The following is a 24,671-nucleotide window of genomic DNA, read 5'->3' on the forward strand; positions in this document are numbered from 1 at the left end:
CATTATCTTAAGCTGTCTAGGCATCTGACTCCCTTGATTAGTCTGTTCTGGAGCTCGTTTTCACCCTTTTACCTAGGGTTTTCTTGTTGGTTGGCTTTGTTCTCTATCCTTTGGTGTTCAGTTCAGCTTATTCTAGGCCTCTAACTTAGGTTCTATTTAATTGATCGGAGTTTCTCACCTCTTGTTTTTCTGTTTCTTGCTATGCCTGTGTAGTCTTTTTGTGTGAGGATCTCCTCAGATATGGTCAACCTCAGTCACGTTTTCTCAGTTCAAAGAAGCCCAGGTCTCAGGATGAGGGTATGGAGTTTCCCTGAGAATGAGACCCTCCTGTGAGGCCCTTAGATTCTGTGCTTTTCCTGTCCTGTCCAGCAAGTGGCACTTGCCAGCCCACAGCTCCCCCACCAGTGTAAAGAGGTTTGGAGCCTTTACTTCTCCCAGTGACCCTGACCTTGTTGGGGGCGTGGCTGACTGAAGTTACTTTCTGAATTCTAGCCGCTGGAGTCTGAGTTCCCCAGAGGAGGGCTGCCACTCGTGCTGGACCACACCCCCCTTTTCTTGGGGGAAGTTATGGCCTTTAGTGAATTATCTCCCCCACTGGACTTATTGTTTTCTGTTTCAGAACTATCTTAGCTCTGCTCTTGCCTGGGCCTAAAGTGCAAGTCTTTGAGGCTTTGGGCTACTTAAAATAGTTATATAAAAAAAAAAAAGAGAGAGAGAAAGATAAAAAAAAAGAAAAAGAAAGGCCAAGATAGACTATTTAAGGAAAAGTGCTTTAATTCAGTCCTTGCAGTTCTGATGGGCTATTGAAATGCAAAAATACAAGGAGTTTAGAGCAATTAAGAAACCAGAAAAACCAGCTTTTCAGAAAAGGGCCCTGGCTCCCTGGGTTTGCATATGTGCCTGATTCTGTTTGAGCCCAGCCCTTCTCCGTATTGTTTACCCCCAACTCCAAAAGTCTCTGTTTTTGTTTTTTTGCTGTTTTTGCTAGCCCCAGCTCCTTTCCCCTGGCTGAGTGCTCCCAGATTCTCCAGTGTCTGGTCTCAGTTTATCTATGGTTGTAGTTTTTGTTCAGCAGTCTGAGTTTGTTAATCAGTTCTGCAACTGCAGTTCTCCCTCCTGGTTCCCAGCACAGATGGCTCCTCCTCTCTTGGGAAACCAGCCACAAAACAGTATGTTGTGCCTTGCAGGGAGGGGCGCAGGCCTCCGGCCACGAGAACTTACGTATTTCACTAATCTCAGCTGCTCCAGGCACTCAAGACTGTTGCATGACACGTGTCCAAAGTCAGATTCCCCTGAGTGTCCGGTTCACACAGTTCCTGGCTATCTGCCAGCTGCCACAGAGGAGTAACTAAAACCTTCACCTCACCATTCCTCTGTCTTGTCCCGCCCCCCAGTCTTTTGGAATTTTGATTGGGATTTCATTGAATTTGTAAATTGCTTGGGGTAGAATTGACATCTTAACAATATCTAGTCTTTCAATCTATGAACATGGACTGTCCTTTCATTTATTTTGGTCTTCCTTGATTTCTTTTAGTGGTGTTTTATAGTTTTGTGCATAAGTCCTTTGTCTTTGGTTAGTGTTATTCCTAGATACTTGATTCTTTTAGTTGCTAGTGTACTGTTCATTATTATTTTCACACTCCCTCACAAACAAATGCTTCAGAAGAATTTCATCCCTGTGTGTCACACTTTCTGGTGAAGGTGGAGTATAAGTTTATTGTTCTAGATGTTCTGTATTATGACTATGGGTAGCAGCAGAAATATCTGCAGTTTCTTTCCTTGGATAGACACATAGGTAAAAGATTTAAGAGTCTTTCTTTAGTGGACACCCGTGAGTATCTTCAAGGAAGTTTGCCCGTTCCCCTGAAATTGCACAAAGAATGTTGTATATACATGTGATTGTGCATTTTTAAATGCTTTCCTTAGTTTATTAAAGGGGAACTGTGATCCCCCCAAATTAAGTATTACTGTAGTAGCTGTTAACCTCTTTCTAAGTGCAGCACTCTCTGTTTTGATGCAAATATGTGGACCTGCCTAGCAAAACTGGATTTCTAAAAAGTGATGTTCCATTCAGAGTTAGAGGATAGGACTGAATGTCAGCTTGCATCCAGCATCAGGAGGAAGGCTGATCTTGTAAAAGATAATGAGTTACATCTCTCATCCCAGTTTTTCTTTTCTTGCTAGGACATAAAATAATGAAGGACATTTTAAAAATTGCTGTCTCACCTCCTAACAGAGTCACTATTATCATATTTCTATTACTTACCTAACATCAACTGCATTCAGCCCAAACTCTATCCTCTAAAATGAATATAATATTATCTACTTTTCATGGTGGTTTGTAAGGCTTATGTAAAATAAGGAACTGATAGGGCTCTGTAGACTGTCTGGCCCTTGGGAAGTGGTAGCTCTGATGATTATCATTTGTCTTCACCATTGAGCCTCTGTTATACCCTTCTCCCCTTTTGCTCGGTTGTTTCAATAGAATGCTTCCTGGCCCTCTGCATCCATTTTTTTGCTCCTCTACTTCACCTCCACAATGCCAAAGGAGACATCTTTCTAAAACACAGTCTGACTCCATCAGTTTCCTGCTTAAAGGCCCTTAATTTGGAAAGTCTTATTCTCCAAGTGTCCAGGATAAAAGTCCAAATTCCTTACTTCAGCACGGGTCTGCCCCTGTGCCCAGAACACCACTTGTAGAGAAAGGGTGCTCAGTTTTAAAAGTATAATGGGTAAGCAGAAGTGCCTGAACCTAGTGATAGTGATAAACTTGGTGGGACTTGATGAATGACTGGCACTAAGGTTGAGGGAGAAGGAGGGTCTGAGTTTGATGCTTGGGTTTGCGGTTTTTATGACTACGTGGCCTGCACCATACAAACCAGGTTACTCCCTAAGAGAAGGACTTGGGGGCAAGAAAAGAGTTGAGAATGATGGGAGGAAGGGATGAGTCCAGTCTAGGAATTTGTTGAGGTTGAAATGCTAGTGAAGTGTTCTTGAGAGTATCTACCAGGTGGGCAGAGAAACTGGTCATGAGATAGTGCGTCTTCCCAACTTGGAGGTAGAATTGATGATGCTGTTAAAAAAGAACAGTAACGAACGTTTATGTCTATCTCCTGTGTGCCAAGTCTTTGATAGTCATATCTCATTTAAACTTTATCTTTTGCCTTTGAGGTACATATTATTATCCCCATTTTATAGATGGAAAGACTAAGGCTTATGGAGATTGAGAATGTTAGCTAAAAATATTTCTGTAACATGTTTGCTTAAAAGTAACCGCAAATTTCTTGTCGGATCCTGGCGTTTCCTGAAGTGAGTGCTAAAACCTCAGAATCCCGGATCCCACTGCAGTCAGAGCTTCCAGGAGAGGAGTCTGGAAATCTGCATTTTTAATAAGCAGCTTGAGTGATTCTTGAAATCAGGCAGTCTGGCAAGCATTAGTTTCAACACCTGTCTAGTTCAAAACCACACTCCTAGCCCCTGTGCTTGCTCCCCCTCCTTGGCAGGAGCAGGCATTTTGATCAGGGCTTGAGCAATCCTATTATCAGCTCTGATCTTTGTGGTTTGTGGACAGATATCATTTTATTAGAGAGCAGGAGATTTAAAAAATAACCTGCAATCCTATCATTGCAGTGTTTTATTAGAGGTTTGGAGAGAGGAGAAGGAAACTAACATTTATTAAGTGTTTACTAGCAGTTCTCTAAGCAATGATTATTTTCTCATTTTGTGGTGAGAAATTGGGGCCTCAGCTAAATATATCCAGTGCAATAGATCTGGGAAGTGGCTGAGCAAAGTTTCAGATTCAGAATCGCCTAGTAGTAAAAAGAGCTAACACTTAATTAAAATCAACTTAATTGATTTTCTGATAACATACTTGGAAACTCTAGACATACTTAGTGCTTACTATGTTATCAGGCATTTACACATATGAACTCATTTAAACCTCACAGCAGTCATATGGAGGATGGTTTTATCATTATTCCTCTTTTATAGGATAGGAAACCGAGTCACATGGAGATCATGTTGCCCAATTCCACACACTAGTAAGTGGTGGAACATGGCTGTGAATCCAGCCTCCTGGCCCCAGAGTTCCTCACCCCTGCCCAGTACTTACTTGTCTAGCCCCTGACCGTCCTTTTTACTTCTCTGTTATTTAGCATGAGGAACTTAATTTTTTAAAACCATACCAAATTTATAGTTGTTTGTGTAAATTAGTACAAAACCTAGGAGATTGCATTTGGTGTGCTTGGAGATACTGTATGTCATGTACTTCTTTTTCAGTTCCTTCATATATGCAGTGCAGTACAAGAAGAATGGGCATCATGACTGATGTCCATCGGCGATTCCTCCAGTTGCTGATGACTCACGGAGTGCTAGAGGAACGCGATGTGAAGCGCTTGCAGAAGCATTGCTATAAGGTCCATGACCGTAAGTAGTATTCCCCATTTCCAGGATGCCGTGGTACTGTGTTGATCTGGGACTGGTGAAATTGTTCTAATATCATGTGACCTGGGCATTCAAAACTCTTTACAGTCTTTTTCCAACCCATCTTTCTAAAGTCATCTTACACTTTCATTTTATTTTTTAAAAAATCTGTCATTTAGTTCAGTGAATAAGAACTTAGACTCTGAAGCTGTTTAGTTGTAATTCATACCAAGGCTTCAGCACCTGTTACAACCTCAGTTTCCTCATCTCTAAAATGGGGCTAAAAACTGTACTTGCTACATAGGGTAGTTCAGAGGATTAAGAGACATGATGCATACAAAACACCTGGCTCAGGGGAAGGATTACTAGAGATAATAAGGGGGCAACTTAGCACAGTGGTTGGTGCACAGCCTTGGGCCCAGCAAGACTTGAAGACAGTGCCTTCTCTGCCTCATGCCAGCCTTGGGCATAGGAGTATCTTCTCAGTGGGTTATTAGGAGGAGTAAATATGGTAATATATGTGAATCACTTAGAGGCAGGACCCAGCGCATTCTAGGTTTTTAGTAATTGGGAGCTATCAATAGAAACAGTTGGGTCCATGTTAATAGATTAGAGTAGAGTCAATATGGATAGATCTCAAAAGCATAGTGTTGAGTGAAAAAGAAAGGTGCCAAGTTATATTTATTGTATGATGCCATTTTGTTAAATTGTTTGTAATGTACAAAATTATTGTTGTTTATGAATGCATCCATTGGCATGTAACAGTATAGAAGTGGACTGGAAGGATATGGAACACACTCATTAGGGTGCTTACCTTTGAGGAGAGGAGTGGGAATGGGATGTCACTATAAATTAAAGGGTACTTCATCTTTATTCTATTTTGTTGTTTTATTAAAGAGAAGAAAGTTGAAGCAAATGATGTTATTAGCATGTTTTAATGGTTGGTACTTCTGATTAAGGGGAATTCAGGTGTTTGTTTTTATTCTGCATTTTTCCTTCTATTTTTAAAGGAAAAATGGGGGAAAAATAACATAGAGGTGAGGCAGGGGGTTGAGGGGGTGAGAGAGCGGCAGAGTACACAGGTGTAGGGACGCAAGAAAAGGTGCCACATTAGAGGACTGCAAATTCTGCAGCAGGATAGAGGCAGAAGCCAGATCCCAGGGATTTGAGGAGTAAATGGGAGTAAGAAGGGAGGGAACAGTGAGTATAAAAACAAATCCCCTTTTAAGGTATACAGAAGAAGGAAGAATGAAAGAGGTGGCATACTGGAGGAAGGGCAGAGTTTGCAGTGACTGGAGAGTGGCTTTCCCTAAAGTGTGTTCTCCAGAGCACTGGCCCAGTGAGGTACTCCATGGGGAATGCTGGGAGCTTCACAACACTCAGCAAATTAAAGGCTTGAGAGTGCCCTGTAGGGAGGAATCCTATTTAATGATGCTTATTTCTGGGTATCCAAACTTAATTGATTTTCTGATAACATACTTGGAAACTCTAGACAAGAATATAAGATGTGTGGGAAGGAAATAGCTCTTTTGGTGTGTGGGTTTACAGATCATGAAGAACCCTGGATGCCATGGTGATGGTTTTCTTTTTTAACTTAATCCTGTGGACAGTATAAACCTCTTGAATGATTTGAAGCAGGAAAGTGACATAATGAGTGCTGTGTTTCAGCACTGTCCCTCTGGTGAAAATGTATCTGCTCTAATTGCCTGAACTGTGGTGGATAGGGATCTTTTGTGAGAGACCCCCTTATGGAAAGGGAATATTAAATGTGTCAAGCTACCTTCTCTTACCCTTTAAAAAGCACAACAGGACTTTAAACCTCCCCTTCATTATCCTTTGGAGAGGACCGTAAGAATGCTTGCCTTAATTTTTTTAATCTACATAACAATTCACTCCTTCTCCCTTTTATAGACCTTCCCTTTCAGTTTCTCACATAAGTCCTGAACATGAGCTTTACTGTTGTTGGGGAAGTTTCACAGCTCACTGCAAGGAGCCATATGATGCCTTAGTACTAAGAATGAAAGTGTTTTTACCTTTATTTGACCTTTAAAGTTGTTATGATCTAATATAGGAAAGTCCTGTAGACTGTGTCTAGGAATTGATTTATTCTTCACACTCTATGTACCATTTCTGTGCATCAAGATATGGTGACGGCTACGGTACATGGGGTGTAACTAGTTTTATTTTCTCCTATCCTTCATTTTTTTTTTTTTAAATTTGTTCTTGATCATTATTGTTATTAGAAAGGTTTTAAAACAAGAAATGATGGAAAGAAATCATCTGAAATGAAGTAAGTACTTAGAAGACTCAGATAATTGATTTCCTGTCTTTTGAAGGGATGCCCAGGGAAGTCCCCTTTACCAACTGGAAAAATATTTAACTTTTAAGAGAATTATGAAACAAAGGAGTAATTGAAACTGCACATTATTCAATAGCAATTTCCCAGGTTTTTTGTCCATTTTATCAAAGCACTTCCTATTCTGAACTTTTGTTTAGGCTCTCTTTCTTACTGTCATTAGGGAGAAACAAATTCCCCGATTCTCCTGGCTAGCAAAGAGTTCAGATTTTATTCTGAAGTTCTGGTTGCAATGTCTTGTGTTTAACCTTTCTGAAGGGCACTGGGGACCTGTATTCTTAGAGCACCTCAGATTTTGAGCCAGGACTTGTGTACCTGGATGTATTCATTCACCCACCTAGCCTTCTTGAGACTCTCCCATGAGCTAGGCCCCTGTTTTAGGGACTGGTGACACAGAGATCAAGCTCTTGCTTTGCTTTGAGCCTCATGAGTCATACAGATAAGGAATAGATGATTCTAGTATAAGTTCCCTTGACAGAAGTAGGCACACGAGGCCAAGGGAGTGGTGGTTAAGATGACCTGGGTTGGAGAACCTCTCTTGTTGCTCATTATGTGGCCTCTCTCTCTAAGCCAACTCTGCAAATAAATTCAGTAGCTTCCCCTCTATGTGGGACATGACTCCCTGGGCTGTATGTCTCCCTGGCAGTGTGGGACATGACTACCAGGAATGAGCCTGCCCCTGGCATTGTGGGATTGAAAGTGACTTCTTGACCAAAAGGGGGAAAATAAATGGAACAATATAAAGTTTCAGTGGCTAAGAGATTTCAAATAGAGTCGAGAGGTCATTCTGGAGATTATTTTTATGTACTATATAGATATTCCTTTTTAGTTTCAAGTGTGTTAGGATAGAAGGAAATACCTGAAACTGTTGAACTGTAATACAGTAGCCTTGATTCTTGATGATGATTGTATAAGTATATAGCTTTTATGAGGTGACTGTTTGATTGTGAAAACCTTGTGACTGACACTTCCTTTTTCCAGTGTATGGGCTGATGAATAAGAAAAGAAAGACAAAAATAAATAAATAAATAAATAAATAAATAACGGGGGGTAAGGGGTATGGGATGTTTTGGGTGCTAATTTTTATTTTATTTTTATTTTTTTGGAGTAGTTAAATGTTCTAAAATTGATTGTGGTGATAAATGTACAGCTATATGATGATACTATGAGCCACTGATTGTATTCTTTAGATGGATTATTTGGTGTGTGAATATATCTCAATAAAATTGCATTTAAAAAAAAAAGACCTGGGTTGGAGGATTTCTGCTTCCAGCCGAGGTGGACCTTTTCATGCCCAAAACATCAAACAATGGACAAACTGTATGAAGCACTGGACCTCAGTAAATGAAGGACAATGAGCTCTGAGACAAGCAACATTAGAAGTAAACCCTCGAGTTTGCAGGACCGAGTACTAGAGGAGAAAGCTGCACAGAGAGAAGAGAAAGGAATATTTCCAATTCATCCTTTGAGGCTTGCATTACCTTGTTACCAAGACTGGCAAATTGCCCCAGCTTTCTGCCTTGAGAGAGTTTTCAGATGGATTCCCTGAGCTGGAGAGATGGAAATGAGAGTCCAGGGAGACTAAGGCAGCTAAAGTTTGCAGGACAGAACTAGAGGACAGAGCTGCCCAGAGAGTAAACTCCAGAGACCTGCAGAGGAGCCCTCGCTCGAGGATTCAGCTGTGAGTGATTAGCAGGTGCATGTGAGGGAGCCGTCTGATACCAACGAAAGAACCAGCTGAAGGTCTTGGAGAGAACATGCAGGTTGTTCATATAGGGCCAGGAATAGTGCCTGTTCCAGGCCCATATGGCTTCAGGGTGACTCTACCAAACATTTAAGGAAGAAATAATACCAATTCCACCCAAACCCTTCCAAAAAATTGAAATTGAAGAAACTAACTCCCAACTCATTCTATGAGGCCTGCATTATCCTTACACCAGAACCAGACAAAGACAATGCAAGAAAAGAAAATTATAGTCCAAACTCTCTCATGAACACAGATGCTAAAATTCTAAAGAAAATTTTGGCAAATTGAATCCAGCAATGTATAAAAAGGATGTTACATAATAACCAAGTGGGGTTTATCCCCGGAATGTAGAGTCGGTGTAATATTTGAACATCAATCAGTGCAATTCACCATAATTGCGGTCGCAGTTGATTCGTCTGGGGGGGGGGGTGGCGGCCGGTTGCTAAATCCTAGGCTCCCAGGATTGCTCGGAGGGTACCGGCGGCGGGGGCTCTTTCCCGGAGGCGAGGGCGAGGCGGGGGACTTGGCCAGGTCCTCGGCGGGGTGGCGTGCAAAGTATGGAGGGCGGTGAGAAAGGAACAGGCGGGACACGGTTCTTTTAGGGTGAAGAAGCCAAGAGAGAGTTTATTAGGGGAGAGTACAAGCTTATATCGGGCGTTTAGAGGGCGGGGTAGCTGTAGAGGTTAAAGGCTTGGATTGGTTCTGAGAGGGCGCGGAGGTTGATTGAAAAGGGGCGAGAGTTGCTCCGGTAACGGTGTCTGGCAACGATGTATGCGCACTGGTGGTAATGGGAGTTGCACTGGCAACGGGGAGTGTCCGGGCAAGATAAGGGGGTGGGGAAAAGGCGGTTCCCTCCGGCAAGCCTCCCCTAACAGTGGTATTTTGGGTGAGGAAATGGGGCCTGCCTCCGGCCTCACTTTCCCAGGCCCGGGGGGCTGCGGAGGGCGCTGTCGCCCGTGCCCACCACCCTCCCCAGGGGCTGATCAGGTCCCCCAGCCCAGGCCCGCCAAGTTGAAGCACGTAATTAGTGTTCCGCAATAATTACTAAAAAAGAACAAAACAAAACAAAACATGGTGCTCTCAATAGATGCAGAGAAAGCCTAACAGTTGCCCTGGCATGATGCAGCAGAAGTTTCTTACAGGAAACTAAAGGGATCATAAGGAGCAGAGGATAAATAGGATAAACAGGACCTCAGGGCTCAGAGCAGGAAAGAGGAGGCAACAGAGGTTTCCACAAAGTAAAACAACAACAACAAAAAGCCTCGACATCCGTTCCTGATAGAAACTCTCAGCAAAGCAAGAGAGGAAGGGAACTCCCTCCCCTGACATCTATGTAAAACTTACAGCTAACATCATTCTTATGTCCATTCTTATCACTTGTATTCAACATTATACCAGAGGTTCTAGTTGTGCAGTCAGGCAAGAAAGAAAGAAAAGGCATCCAGATTAGCAAGTACTGTCTATCTGCAAATGGTATGATTATGATGTAGAAATTTTTTTTTGGAATCTGCAAAGAAGATACTAAAACTAATAAGTGAGTTTACCAAGGTTGCAGGATTCAAGATCAATATCTGACAATCGATTATATTTCTATATACTAGCAATGAATAATCAGAAATGTAAACAAAAACTAGCACTATTCATAATAACATCAAACAATATGAAATACTTGACAAAAGATGTATGAGACCTGTACATGGAAAACTACAAAACATTGCTGAGAGAAATGGAGAGACCTACAGTGCTCATGGGTCAGAAAACTCAATATTGTTAAGATACCACTTCTGCTCAAATTAATCTATAGATTCAGCTTAATCCCAGTCAAAATCCCAGCAGGTTTTTGGTAGGAAGTGACAAGCTGATTCTAAAATTCATATCTGAGATGCAAAGGACCTAGAAGAGCTAAAACTACTTTGAAAAGTGTGATCAACCTTTTGGACTTATTATATACCTTAATCAAGACAATGTGGTGTGGATGGCAAGAAAGACATATACAGCACTGGAATAGAATAGAGAGTCCAGAAATAGACCTACACATAGATAGACAGCTGATTTTTGACAGAAATGCAAAGGAAATTCAGCAGAGAAAGGATAACCTTTTTAACATAATGGTGGTAGAATAACTGGATAGCCATATTGAAGAAAATGATCCTTGATCCATACTTTTGCACCCTATACAAAAATTAACTCAACATGGATCATAGATTAAATGTAAAATCTTAAAACTTTAAAACTTGTAGGAGAAAACCTTTGCAACTGTGGGTTAGGCAAAAGTTTCCTGGATACACCACCAACAGGATGATCCATAAGACAACAAATTGGTAAATTGGACTTCAAAATTTAAAACTTCTCTTCAGTATATATTATTAAGAGAATGAAAAGAAAATGCTAAAGACTGGGAGAAAATATTTGCAGATCACATATTTGGTAAAGAGCTTGTATCCAGAATATATAAAGAACTCTCAAAACTCAATAAGTACAACCTGGTTGAGAGATAGGCAAAAGATTTGAACAGACACTTCACCAAAGAAGTTACATGAAAGGCAATAAGCCCATGAAAAGATGTTCATCATCCTTAGTCATCAGGAAAACGCAAATTAAAACCACAACGAGATGCCACTGCACACCTATTTGAATGGATAAATTAAAAAAGATTTACATACCAAGTATTTGTGAGGATGTGGAAGAACTTGCACTTTCATATACTACTGTTGGGAATGTAAAATGGTACAACCATTTGGGAAAAGCAGCGTGGCAGTTTCATATGATCCAGTCCTTCCTTTCTGAGGTATTTATATGAGAGGATTGACGGGGTATGTCCACACAGAGATTTGCACATGGATGTTCAAAGTGGCTTTATTTGTAATGACCCAAAATTGGAAACATCTAAATGTCCATCCATAGGTGAACAGATACAAAGACTGGTATATCCGTACAGTGGAATACATCTTCGCAATAAAAAGGAATGAGAACTAAGATGGCGGCTAGCTGAGACAGGGCGAAAAAAACGCCTCCATGAAAAACACTAGCTAAAAACCAGAAAGTGACCTAGAATACCGGTTACAGCGATGCACCAACTGGATGAGGGCTTCTAGCTCCAGAGAGGCCGTATACTTGGTGAAACTGGGAGTCGGCATTCTGAAATGAGTGAGTAAGCTGGCTGGAAGACCCGCAGCTGTGCGGCGGGCTGGGGAAGCCAGGGTTCAGCGTATGGAGACCAGCTGGCTGTTTTAAAAAAAAAAAAAAAGGAGCGGCTCCAGTAGCAGTTGTGGGAACCACGCAGTAAAACACAGCAAGAGGGGGCTGGGCTGGCCTCTTGCTGTCTGGCCGGGAAGATAGCCCGCAGCAGATACCCTTTGGTTCGGGGGAACGGAGGGGAGAGCTGGAAGCAGAAAGAAACCCTGTGGCTAGCAGCTAGCCCCCGGAGGGCTGGATAAACTCCTGCCTGGGGCTGTGCCCACAGCCCAAAGCCCCGCCAGTTGTCCCGGAGCTGGGAAGGAGGAACAGTGCAAGGAGGAGGGGACTGAGATGCCCCGCTCGGCCATTTTTGCTTCGGGCTGGGAGTGTGCCGCAGCATGGCCCAGCAGCCTGGGGCTTCCCTTGTGGGACGGTGCGCGCTGATGACATAGCACAGCCTTCCCTTGGCTGAGCTACTGGAGGAGCACAGCTGGGAGGGTGGATCTGCTCGGAGAACCCAGGGACGCTACGCCAAGTCTGGTGGTTTATGGATCAGCGAGAGAGAGAGAGAGAGGCTGGGGCTGAACTGAAATGAAGGCTTAGACTTTTGCAGCGGCCTTGAATCTCCGGGATCCTGGGGGATTTGAACATTAGAACTGCCCTTCCTCCCTGGCTACCCGTACACACGCCCCACATTCAGGGCAGACAGCTCCAGCAACACACCCAAACTGAGTTTTCCAACTGAACCCACAAGAATCATTTCCCCACACAAAGCGGAAAAAAGGTTGAGAACTGACTCGAGGGATATGGTGACTCACAGACGCCATCTGCTGGTTATTTAGAGAAAGTGTACGTCACCAAACTGTTCCTGAAAAATTAGATCGATATCCCTTTTTCTTTACAACTTGAAAGAGCCCCATCAAGCAAAACAAATGCCAAGAGGCCAAAAACAACAGAAAATCTTAATGCATATGTTAAAACCAGAAGATATCGAGAATCCAACTCCAGACACACAAACCAAAATATCGGAAGATACAGTATACCTCGCAAAGTTAATCAAAGATCTACAATCGAGGAACGAAAACATGGCAAAGAATTTAAAGGACATCAAAAAGACCATGGCCCAGGATATAAGCTACATAAAGAAGACCCTAGAAGAGCATAAAGAAGACATAGCAAGAGTAAATAAAAAAATAGAAGATCTTATGGAAATAAAAGAAACTGTTGGCCAAATTAAAAAGACTCTGTATATTCACAATACAAGACTAGAGGAAGCCGAACAACATCTCAGTGTCCTAGAAGCCCACAGAACAGAAAATGAAAGAACAAAAGAAAGAATGGAGAAAAAAATCAAAAAAATCAAAATGGATCTCAGGGATACGATAGATAAAATAAAACGTCCAAACTTAAGACTCATTGGTGTCCCAGAAGGGTAAGAGAAGGGTAAAGGTCTAGAAAGAGTATTCAAAGAAGTTGTTGGGGAAAACTTCCCCAACCTTCTACACAATATAAATACACAAAGCATAAATGCCCAGCGAACTCCAAATAGAATAAATCCAAATAAACCCACTCCAAGACATATTCTGATCAGACTGTCAAATACTGAAGAGAAGGAGCAAGTTCTGAAAGCAGCAAGAGAAAAGCAATTCACCACATACAAAGGAAACAACATAAGATTAAGTAGTGACTACTCAGCAGCAACCATGGAGGTGAGAAGGCAGTGGCATGACATATTTAAAACTCAGAGAGAGAAAAATTTCCAACCAAGAATACTTTATCCAGCAAAACTCTCCTTCAAATTTGAGGGAGAGCTTAAATTTTTCACAGACAAACAAATGCTGAGACACTTTGCCGATGAAAGACCTGCCCTACTTCAAATTCTGAGGGGAGCCCAGCTGGAGGAGAGACAGGGAAAGGAGAAAGAGAGATAGAGAATTTTAACAGACATATATAGTACCTTACATCCCAAATCACCAGGACACTCACTTTTCTCTAGTGATCACAGATCTTTCTCGAGAAGGGACCATAAGCTGGGACATAAAACAAGCCTCAAGAAATTTAAAAAAAAACATTGAATATACTCAAAGCACATTCTCCGACCACAATGGAATACAAATAGAAGTCAATAATTTTTGAACTGTAATTCCACTAGTTACTTCTTACATGATATGAAATACACAACTCTAATGACAAATCAGTGGTTTTGAACTCAATGTAAAATATGTAATTTTAGACAACTATATAAAGGTGGGGGAATGAAGGAGTATAGGAACATAGTTTATGTGTTCTATTGAAGTGAAGGTGGTATCAAAGAAAAACAAGATTGATATGGATTTAAGAGGTTAATTTTAAGCCCCACAGTAAACACAAAGAAATTATCAGAGAATATAACCATAGAGATGAAGAGTAGAGTTTGGGTTAAGAGAAATGGGGGAAGGGGCAATGGGGAGCAAGAAATGAGTGTAGGGTTGCTGTTTGAGGTGAAGGGAAATTTCTAGTAATGGATGGTAGGAAAGAGCATTACAACATTCTAAACGTGATTAATCCCACTAATGAAAGGCTAGGGAGGGAGTGGAATGGGAAGATTTAGGCTGTATATATGTTTCCACAACTGAAAAAAAAAAAAAAAAAAGTCAGTCTAACTAGATGACAATTGAATACTAAGGATGAACTTGGATGGGACAGGAGGATAGAGGACAGGTGGCTCAAAGGGACACAGTTGAGACATAAGGAAAAGGAAATATAGAATGCAAGCTTTTTATCATTGTTGAATCTATTGTACTTCTTAGCTGCGCTTAATGGGATTGCATGAAAGAATGTTCTTGTTCATGGGAAGTGTGTATGTGAATTATAGTGAATGCTCAAGGATGTGTGCAGCTAACTCTCATATGTTCAGACGACAGAGCAATAGATGATGGATGATAGGGAGGGAGGGAGGGAGGGAAAGAAATAGCAATGTGACAGCAAGTTAAAGTTTGTGGATTGAGCTACCGGGGGAGGGGGGGGGGTCAGGGTATGATGGAATTCTGTGTATGGGGCTAGTATTGTTTTTGCAACTGTTCATATAACTTTGAATTTATTTCAAAGAAAAAAAAAAAAGGAATGAACTGTTGCTACATATCACAATATTGATGAATGTCAAAATGATTATGCTTAGTGGAAAAAGCCAGGTGATAAAAGACTTTATACTATATGTAAAAATCTATATAAAATTCTAGAAAATGTTTACTCGTTTACAGTGATAGAAAATAGTTCAGTTGTTGCCTGGGGAATGGCATAGGGGAGGGTGGGGGAGGAGTGGAGAGAGGATAACAGAGGGCATGAGGAGACTTTTTGGAGGTGGAGGATATGTCTGTTTTCTTGATTGTGGTGATGGTTTCATGCATATTATCAAAACATAATTGTATGCTTTAAATATGTATGATTTATTTCTGTCGATTAGACCTCAGTAGAGCAGTTAAAAAAAAAAAGAAAAAGATGTGAATTTAAACCCGTTTTGCTATTTGGTAGCTGTGTAACCACGGTCAGGTCACCAAACCTCTGAGCTTCAGCCTTCCCAGCTGAAATGCAGGATTATTTGTAAAGATTTTGAATGTGCAGAGTGGCATGTGCTGCCCAATAAGTGGTGAAATGTAGGGAGGAGCCTGCAGAATATAGCACCTTCCCTTGGTCTGGCGAGCCCCTCTCTTATTTGGTGGAGCTCTAGGAAGATGGATGCGGCACCCGGGAAGTGGAACCTTCCTGTCCTGTGTCCAAGGCTTGCCTGGACAGCCACCCTCCTGAAAAGTCTGACTGAAAAGAGAGTTGGTAAACAGTTATGGACAATTTCTTTAGTTCAGTTTCCTGAAAATAGAACAAATAGGGATGCCTGAACTCTGCCACTTTCCCACGTGGCCCCAGGCCCCTGAGGCCTGTTGATTTTGCAGTGAACACCGTGGGGAGGGGTGGGGTGTGGCCCGGCTTGGGGATTGGAGCCTGGCTCTCAGTTGGAACCTGCATTCTGTGGACCAGTTGCGTTTACTGAGCAGAAGCAGAAAGTAGCCACAGCCCACGTGTGCATGGCAATGATGCTTTGGAGTGACTTTCTTGTTAAAATGTTTTGGGTCTGGTCTGTGTTTTCGGTTGAGCAGGTCGGTGAACCAGAACATTTTTAGGGACTCATCAGGTCCAGCCTCCTCGTTTTACAAATAAAGAAGCAGAGGCTCCTAGAAGCTTAACTGAGTGTGGCCTACCACAATCCCAGCATTCCCAGTGCTGAACAGCCACGCGAGGTGGGGGCTCCGCACTGGACAGCACCTGTGTAGGATGCCCCTCGGTTAAGTTTTGTCTGGTGCTTCCTCCTGATTAGATTCAGGGCAGGTTTTTTTTTTGTAGAAATAATGCAGAAGCAATGATGCGTTCTCTTTGCATCCAATCAAGTGGTATGTAATGCTGATTAAGATGGCGTCTGTTGGTTTCTCTGCTTTGTCCTAGGTGATTAATATGTATCTTGAGACAATGTAAACATGCCATTCCCACTTTTTCCCGTTAGTTTTAACATCTGTTGATGTTTCTTCCTTAAATTCATTATTCCTATAATGGTTGCCAAATTGCTGTGAGGTACTGCTCTGTACTCTGCAGCACTAACATTTTGGGATTAATTGGTGCTATATTGTCAGGTTATGTTTTATATTGATTTTATGTGTGTGTTTTATATTATCTGTTGTTATAAGGACGAATTAGATTAAGTAAAATATCTAAAATTTGCGATTAAAAAATTAAGATCTGGAATTACTTCAGTGAGCAGAATAAACATGATGTTCAGGGTAAACTATCAGTTAGCTGAAGTGCATATGTTCACAAACATGGTGGCAGAGCAACACTGGGGCTTGAGAAATCCTTTCCATTTTTGTTACACCTTTTATGGGCCTTCACCCCAGATTTGTTTTTCTCATGCTGATTAACATAGCTGCTATTGCTTGGTTGTCTTTATGCATATTTCTGGACTCGTGAGCATTTTCTAGCTGCTTGCGTGTTCTTGACATTTTAGCTTAATATTCCATCTTGTTTAAGCAATCATGTTTATAAGCACCTTCTCTTTCCAAAGAGGACTCAGTGAGATGAGAAGCTGGTCTCAAATTTTCCATCTATCTTTAATGACTCATTGCACATTTTTCCCCTTTGGCCATGATGAACAGTTAATAAGCTTACCACTGTGTCTGCTTGCCTTTCCAGTTAGTCAAAGGGGATTAAGTGGCAAAAACTTCATGTGGAAAGTAACATCTAAAAATGTGACGAGGAATTTTCAACACACAGAATTTCACAAAAGGGTATTGCTATGGGGGATCTTCTTAGACAGGAATCTTTGGGTCTAGAAGCTCTTAGCCACAAGGAAACAAATGTCTGTGGGTCATGATGGAGTAGATGCACCCGCCCTTGATGACTGTGCAGCACGGGGGTCCCGGGAGGGACCGAGCCACAGTAGTCCTTTTGGGCCAGTGAATTGCTGAGCCAGGACTTCTGTGTGCTTACCCCTCTGCGGCATATGAACAGCATTTGTTTTGGAATTTATTCCATCCTGGTTCCCAGGCACGAGGCAGGTTATGGAAATATTGGGAAGGAATTATTCCCCAGGATTACCACAGGCCCCTCCACCCACAGTGCCCCAGCAGGAACAGGGATTCCAATCCTGTTTCTACTAGGAACTGGGGAAAGTTCTTTTGCTTTTCTGAATCTCAGTTTTCTATTGTATAAAGGAAATCCTGTCTACCTGATGGAAAAGTTGTGAGGCTTAAATGAAGGAATTCACATGAAATACCTGCACAGAGGCTTCCTGGTACCTGTTCAGAGTGGGGCCAGTGGCCCCTTTGACTGGAACACGTGCCCTCCATCTGACCCTCTCTGCCCACTGTTGCATGCTAGCCGTGCCACTCCTGTGTACTTCCTGCCCGGCCTGTGAAGGCATTTGATTTGTTCATTTCAATCAGCTTTGTTCAAATGAAAGGCAGGGAGTAGGAAGTGTGAACAACAGCGATAAAGCAGAGCTGCTCTGGATTTAGCTGGGGTGGGGGCTGGGAATCCCCCTTTCCCATCCCCTGCAGCCCCAGCCCCTTCACCAGCTCCTTGAGGGCTCCTGGGGTGGGGGTGGGTGGCAAACAGCGCTCCACAAAAGCAGTGTGAAAACCACCCACCTTAGAATAGAGGGACCACCTGGTGCCAAAGGGTGAGCTTAAACTGAAATGCATGTTAAGTGTAGCAACGGTAAAATTCTGCTGAAAGCGGTTTGGGTTTTCTGTGGTGGTTCATGCTGTAATCCAGGACTTTACCCGCCTCAATGTCATCGTCATGAACGAGCCAGTGGGGCTTTACCGACCGGAGCACTGACCGACAGACCTCTGGTGAGGGAAATGCTGCACACATGCAGACCCCAAATGTGTGTCCCTGTCACCACTCCAGCAGCATTATCGTGGCCTTTAGGGCATTTCATTTGTGCTGCCAAGATAGAAGAACTGTGCCAAGTGCTGGCATACAAAAGTTTTGTGCACTGACATTTGAGGTCAGGCTGAGAGCAGACTTTCTAACTGAAATAATCTCTTGCTTTTAACAACAAAAAAGTCTTCTCTGTATGTTCCGAAGCAGATCTGTGAACAATTGGTTTACAGTCTGTTATTAAAAGCCTCTTCCCCTAAGCTGTCAGAGGCCTTGAGCTAATCCATGTTGTCATGGAGCGCTGTCAGTTTTCTCTTTTTTTCATTCAGACTCCTGAGGATTAAGGGGTCAAGTTACATAGTTGTTTAGCATTGAAATACCTTTATAACTTTTTATTATAGAAAAAGTCACAACTCATGGACAATCGTTTTTTATGTATACTCCTGCCTAATTACCCCTGTATTATTTTCAAGCAAATCTCAGACATTATTGTATACCTAAGACTTTTTTTTTTTTTTTTTTTTTTTTTGGGTCACTGCAACAAAATAAAGTCCAGATGTCTGGTTTCTGATTCGGACTTTGTTACCAACTTCCCCTGTGATCTTGGATCTTGGGTAGTTCCTTAGCTTCTCTGACCCTGGGTCTCCTCCTTGTGGAAGCAGAGACAGTAATTCATGCTGGTGTACACGGTGAATTGATGTACAGATGTAGAGACTTATTCTTTTAAGCATTATTATTTACCACATAAAAGGCACTTCTTTTCAGCAACTCTCCTTCCATCCCTGATCTTCTGAGTGCTGTTCCCTAGCCAGCCTTGAGGAGTGCCATGGTAAACTAATGTTTCCACTCGCAAATCTGAATAGAGAGGGAATCATTTCCGCAGGCAGTGGAGGCAAAAGCTGCAGCCTGGGAAGGGAAATCGGTGGCAGCTCACAGCCCTCTCGGCCAGATCTGCCCCAGCACCCGTGCCTGCCACGTCCCCATGGCTGTAACCAGCAGACCACCCTGCCTGCCCCGATAATGAGAGGGGTCTTATTTTTTACTGTTATTTCCTTTGCTTAAAAATAGCATTTCCTCTCTCTTGGGTGCCTCATTCAAAACAAAATGATCTGTTGACTGGAGGTTATGGTGGCAGACTTCCTGATTGCCTGCCGCCCCCATGCGCAGTGAGCCCTCCGCCCAGTAGCCTGCTGGGAGGCAGGGACATTGGTTAGCAACATAGGGGTCCATTGGTCAAGTTAAGTTCCAAGTTAATTTTTAAAAGGAGAAAATATGCACAGAGGTAACCAGAAAAAAAAAAAATCTCTTAAAATGAATCAAACCAACCAATCCTACCTCCTTAGAGGAAGTGTCTTTTCCTGCCAAGCCCATCAACTGCCCTGAGTCCTGTTTTTTCAACTGCCCCATCTGAAAAGCATTTCCTGCTAAAGAATGTGCTGTTCCATGCTCTGCTGGGTCTTCAGCTTTTAGCTCAGCCCCTCTTGCTGCTGACCCCACCATGACCTGGCCAAGTGATCACCGAGGTCCTGGCTGGCCCTTTCTTTGCTGAGGGAGTGATGGATGTCGGCTGGTGGCAGTACCCATTGTATCCCTCTGTGAGCCCAGCTCTCCTTCTCCAGCACGGTCTCTGGGTCTTTACTAGGTGCTGCCCAGCTATGTCCCATCTTCTCTATTGCCCAGGTCCCTCCCCTTGACTGCAGCCACAGTGTCAGGTACAGAAGGGGCAGTAGACATGACTCCAGTCTAGGATGGGAAATGATTTCAGGCTTGTTCTAGAACATTCCCTCTGCTCTATAGGAGCCATGTGGCTTAGTGCTTAGGAACTTGGTTCCGGAGTCAGACAGGCCTCGGTGCCATTTCTAAGTTATGGGAACCCTGGGCAAATTATTTAACCTCTTCAAGCATCTTGTACATAAAGATAATATTAACAACACCCCATAAACTGTTAGTGTAATGGTTATATGAACCAAGCTAAGAACACAGCAATTAGGAAGCCTCTTGGCTGTCTGAGAAGGCGCAGCTGCCAGGAGGGCCAGAGCTTTGTTCCTCACTGTTTTGGCCGGTCATTCCCCACTGCTGGCTGCAGGTCAGGGGGTCGAGGGAACTGGCCTCTCATTCAGCTCCACCTGCAAAAAAAGCCACTGTCTTTCTCCTCAGTGGGTTTGGAACCCTGAAGGCAGGAGTGCTGTTCCTTGTTACTCTTAAATCCTCCTAAGTGGGGGAACCAAGATGAGCAAGAGTTGCCTCAGGACCTTGTGATGGGGTTTGTCTCATGCACTGGATCATGACCATGGAGTCATAGAATATTGGGGAAAGCATCCTTAGCCACTGCTCTCTAGCTCTGTGCATCCTTACAGATTTGCAAACTCTGTTTTCTCCACCAAGGGCTCCAGGAACAGGAGGGAGCAGGGGCAGAGCAGTGAAAATTACCTGGTCTGACGGCTTGAGATTGGGAAACGCAGGTCTAGTGTGACCTTGACACTTTAGCGTATGTTAGGGATCTTGGTAGCAAACAAGAGACCCCAATTCTGGCCAGCTTAAAAGGAACATGTTGGGAGGCTATTGCTAAAGGAGATGCCCAGGGCTGATGGAAGACCAGGAGTTAGTCCGGGTACCAGGACACAAGAAGGATAGGAACAGCTCAGAGCCAGGTCAGCCTTCCTTTGGTAGCTGCTGGATGGAGCCGCTGCCAACCATTTCTTTGTCCCTTGCTCATGGTGAGAGAGTGAGTGCTTGAGCATGTGCCTACTGGTTGACCTAGGATCTGGCTCCCTTGGCTCCTTCCTTTCTGGTTCTCTGGATATGGGTACCTGGAATCATTCTCCCCCAAAATCACACATAATGGGGGAAAGGCAGTTTCCCCTCCAAGAAGGTAGGTTCTTGTTAGGGAGGGAAATGGATGCTCGGCATGTCTGGAATGAGGTGTGATGAGCAAGGAAGTCCCTGGGGACTGGGGGGATAGAGTGAGGGTCCTCAGCTGTTCTGTGGTCAGGGAAGGCCTTGTGCAGAATGCCAGAGAGTCAGCAGGCTGGCTGGTTGGGGCGAGGGGAGGGGGAAGAGGGGGCCGGAGGGCGGAGTGGTCTGGGCAGTGTTCCAGGTTGGAGGTAAGAGGGTGCATGGCTTTCAGAGATGAGAGAGAGGGATGAGACTTGCCTGAGTCCCACAGAGAGCTGAGGGAGGCTGGCCCTGGCTCTGGTGCTGGCCGCATGGCACTGCATTGTCTCTATAGTCACTGGAAAGTCAAGTCAGTTCAGGAGGTGGCTGCTGAACCTGAGAGAAGTTAATTCTCAGGTAAAGATGAAGAAAGAAAGATAATGGCACAGGGTATCTGAGACAGCTTTTCACTGTCAACTAATCATAGAGAATATGGTTGTGCCCCTGCCATAGGTATGGTAGGGAAGGGTAGGAATCGAGAACATGAGCAACAGAGCGGATGGTTGATTTCTGCAGTAAGTACAGCTATAGGAAGTGGGTTTTTTCCTCTTAAAATAAAATACAGCAAAAACATTCGTGTTTCTACAAAATGAGGCTGGACAGCAAACTAGAGGGGGTGGGTAAGGGGGAAAGGGTGAAGAGTAGCTGTTGCTACACCCCTATGCAAACAAAGTATTTGGAAAATCCAGTATATTAGAATGTTTTTGATCTACCCCCAGAGTATATTTTTCTGAATGACACCCAGGAGAGGGGCCTTTTCAGTGGAAAATGTGAATTGTTGCTTTCAGAGGGAGGTGGGACTTGCCACCTGTCACCTGGGTGGACAGGATGGCTCCTGCCCGCAAAGAATCCTGCCAGTAAGACAGTGAGAGATGGTTCTGAAATGCTGGATTTCCATGGGCTCATGTCCCAGAATCGGGCGCTTTGAGGACGGAGAAGTGTTTCTGGCCAGGCTGAGGGCATAGCCAGGTTCATGCGCCCCTGAAGGGTTTTGTGTGGCGTGGAAGCTGGAGGAAGCACGGAGGCACTTCATGGAGGGCAGCAGAGAAGACTTCATGCAAACAGGGCCGTGTGAGCTGGCTGTAGAAACCTTTGTGAGAAGGAGGGGCACGATTGCAGGTGGGAAGGACATGTGAGCAAAGGCACGGAGACAGGAAGTAGGCTCATGTCTCACTTCCCTGCTCGCAGTTGTTCCATGCGCATGGCCAGATTTCATTGTCATAACCACCTTTATGATTTTTGCCACGTCCACGTTCCACTGTTATTACATGTTTTTTGTTTAAATGAAAATTTTTTTTTTAAGTAAACAGCTTTAAAAGGAACATGCAGCTCCCTGCTGTAAGTTGCCTGTTAGCATTAGTGTTGTGGTCTCGCATTAACTTCTCTGGGCCCCACACCATCCCCTCTGATGGAGATTATGAACCTCTGCTATGACTGTCTCCTTTACACAACTGTGTCCTCCACTGCCAACAGCGTGAACTTTACTTTTCTCAAACTTTATTAATCATCAGTTATTACAAGTGGCTTAGAAGTACGTGCTCACCGTGGGAAGTCAGGCAACACAGATAAGGCTCAGTGCCCCGCGATGCCCCCAGCCTATCTTAGTCCCCTTCCTAGCGGGGCCTTGGTCACCAGTTTGGTGGGTAGCCCTCCTTTTTCTTTCCATATGTAGGTATGTGCCCCTGGAAAGGTTGAAGTATTGTTTTGCTGGTTTTATTACTGTTTTTAACCTAAATGGTTTCACATTGTCTGTTTTTTCCTACAGTTTTTTCCCAGAGCGATTTTTCTAAGGTACAGTTCTTTTAAAACTAATTAACTAGTTATTTTAATTAAAACAGTAAAAACAGTAATACTTACTCTTGGTTAAAAAAAAGTATCAGAGTACAGAAGGGTAATTACAAGACACAAAGCTGACCAGACCCCTTCTCCTCTTCCAGCTGGGATGACGCTCCCTTTGCCCTTAGGAGAAAGGTGACCCACTCCTCTGCCTGGCCTGCTCTGGCCCCTGCCGCCCACTCTGCCCTCATCTGCCCTCCTTGCCCTCGTTCCTGTCCCTAACTGCTTCCTGCTGTCCCTGCCGGCTCAGCTTGGTGCCCATTCAGCTGAGCCCCCTGAGTACCGGGCTGGGGACCCCTCCCCAGGCAGCCCTTGTTTGATGATGCCAGGCCAGTGGTGGCTTCCTGCCCGTCTCTGTGCTGTGACCCCCCGACTTGCAGGGGCAGCATCCAGTGGGGCAGCAGGCAGGCCAAGGGCACAAGTGCTGGAGCCAGGCTGCCCGCGTTCACACATCAGCTCCGTCAGCACTGAGCACTGTGACCCTGGGTGAGTCAGCTCACCTCACTGTGCCTCAGCCTCGTCCCCTGTCCTAGGAGGACGGTGCTGTGCTGACCTCGGGGGGAGGATAGTCAATTACTGTGTGACAAGCGGTTGGAACAGGGCTTCTCCTGTGTTGAGCACATAGTGGGAGCTGCTCCTCTTACCTGAGGTATGCTTTCTCAAGGTGCATGCCCAGCCCAGCGCAGGATCTGTAGGCGTTTCATAATTGGATGTGGAAAAAGGATACATACAGATGTGAGGATGTACAAGGGCAGAGGCTCGGTGAGAGGAAGCAGGCTGAGGCAGAGGAGTTGGGGTGTGATGTTGCCGGGCAGTGGAAGCTGCTTGCGGGCTCTGAGCACGTGGAGTGGTGCACTGAGGGTGCCGATGTGGTGGGGGCGGTGGGGCGTGATCAGGCAGCAGGGGCCTGTGCAAGGGGAAGCAGTCTGGGACCTGTGGGCAGAAGACGAGAACAGCAGCCCCAGAGACCCCTTCCTGGGGCTGTCTCCTTCACAGTGCTCTCTGTGGTCATCTGCTTGTCTCTGAATGCTGCAGAAGAAGGAAGCCCGGGGCCTTTGCCCATTTCTGGCTTTGCTGTCCCCTGTGTTCAGGTACGGCGGGATGATTGAAACAAGCCACGTTATTCTGACGACGCCCCCCTTCTTTTGCCTGTTTATTTCCAGGCAATGCTACCGTAGAGAAGTTGGAGGACTTCATCAACAACATTAACAGTGTCTTGGAGTCCTTGTATATTGAGATAAAGAAAGGAGTCACAGAAGATGACGGGAGGCCCATCTATGCGCTGGTGAGTGCAAGGCAGAGAGCCCTCTTGTGGCATTTGTGAGGAGGCAGAGTCAACAGCCCTGGAACAGAGCCCTCATTTACAGAGAGGAACAGTGTCCCCTGGTCCCGCTTCCCTGGCCTGGGCCGCCTCTCTGCCCTCCCACCAGCCTCTGCATCTGAAGTCTTCTCTCCAGTCGCCAGGGCTCAGGGTCTGACCAGAATGAGGGTCAGGCTTTTGACTTCAGTGCTCTGCTCACTGCACCCAGGACAGGGCAGTGACAGTCCTCTGCAAGAAGTCACCCCAAATGCAGGAAGGATTAGGATTAAAGGGAGAAAACAGTTTTCCATTTGGAAGATGACATAGAAGCTGTGGAAAGAAAAAGCAGGTGGGAGCACGAAGGATTGAGAGCCATGTTGGGCCTCCTGTTGGTTTCTGATACCTGTGGAGCTGGGACAGAGTGAAATACAGGCTGGGGAGAAGCTGGCACTCCCCATCTGCTGCTAAGCAGCCACCTAAGGCAGGCCCCA

General features: G+C 44.3%; 1 protein-coding gene across 2 annotated transcripts in view; it reads left to right on the forward strand.

Moving 5' to 3' along the window:
• Positions 1-24,671, forward strand: part of NSMCE1 (NSE1 homolog, SMC5-SMC6 complex component) — a 62,257-nt gene that overhangs the window by 29,232 nt on the left and 8,354 nt on the right. For both annotated transcript variants that reach the window (XM_037814772.1, XM_037814773.1), the window contains exons 2-3: positions 4,279-4,425; positions 24,044-24,165. In XM_037814772.1, the coding sequence (XP_037670700.1) occupies positions 4,290-4,425; positions 24,044-24,165 (258 nt within the window). In that variant the 5' untranslated portion in view covers positions 4,279-4,289. The remainder of the gene's footprint in view (positions 1-4,278; positions 4,426-24,043; positions 24,166-24,671) is intronic.

The sequence above is a fragment of the Choloepus didactylus genome, chromosome 21, assembly GCF_015220235.1.
Source record: "Choloepus didactylus isolate mChoDid1 chromosome 21, mChoDid1.pri, whole genome shotgun sequence".
NCBI lineage: Eukaryota > Metazoa > Chordata > Mammalia > Pilosa > Megalonychidae > Choloepus > Choloepus didactylus.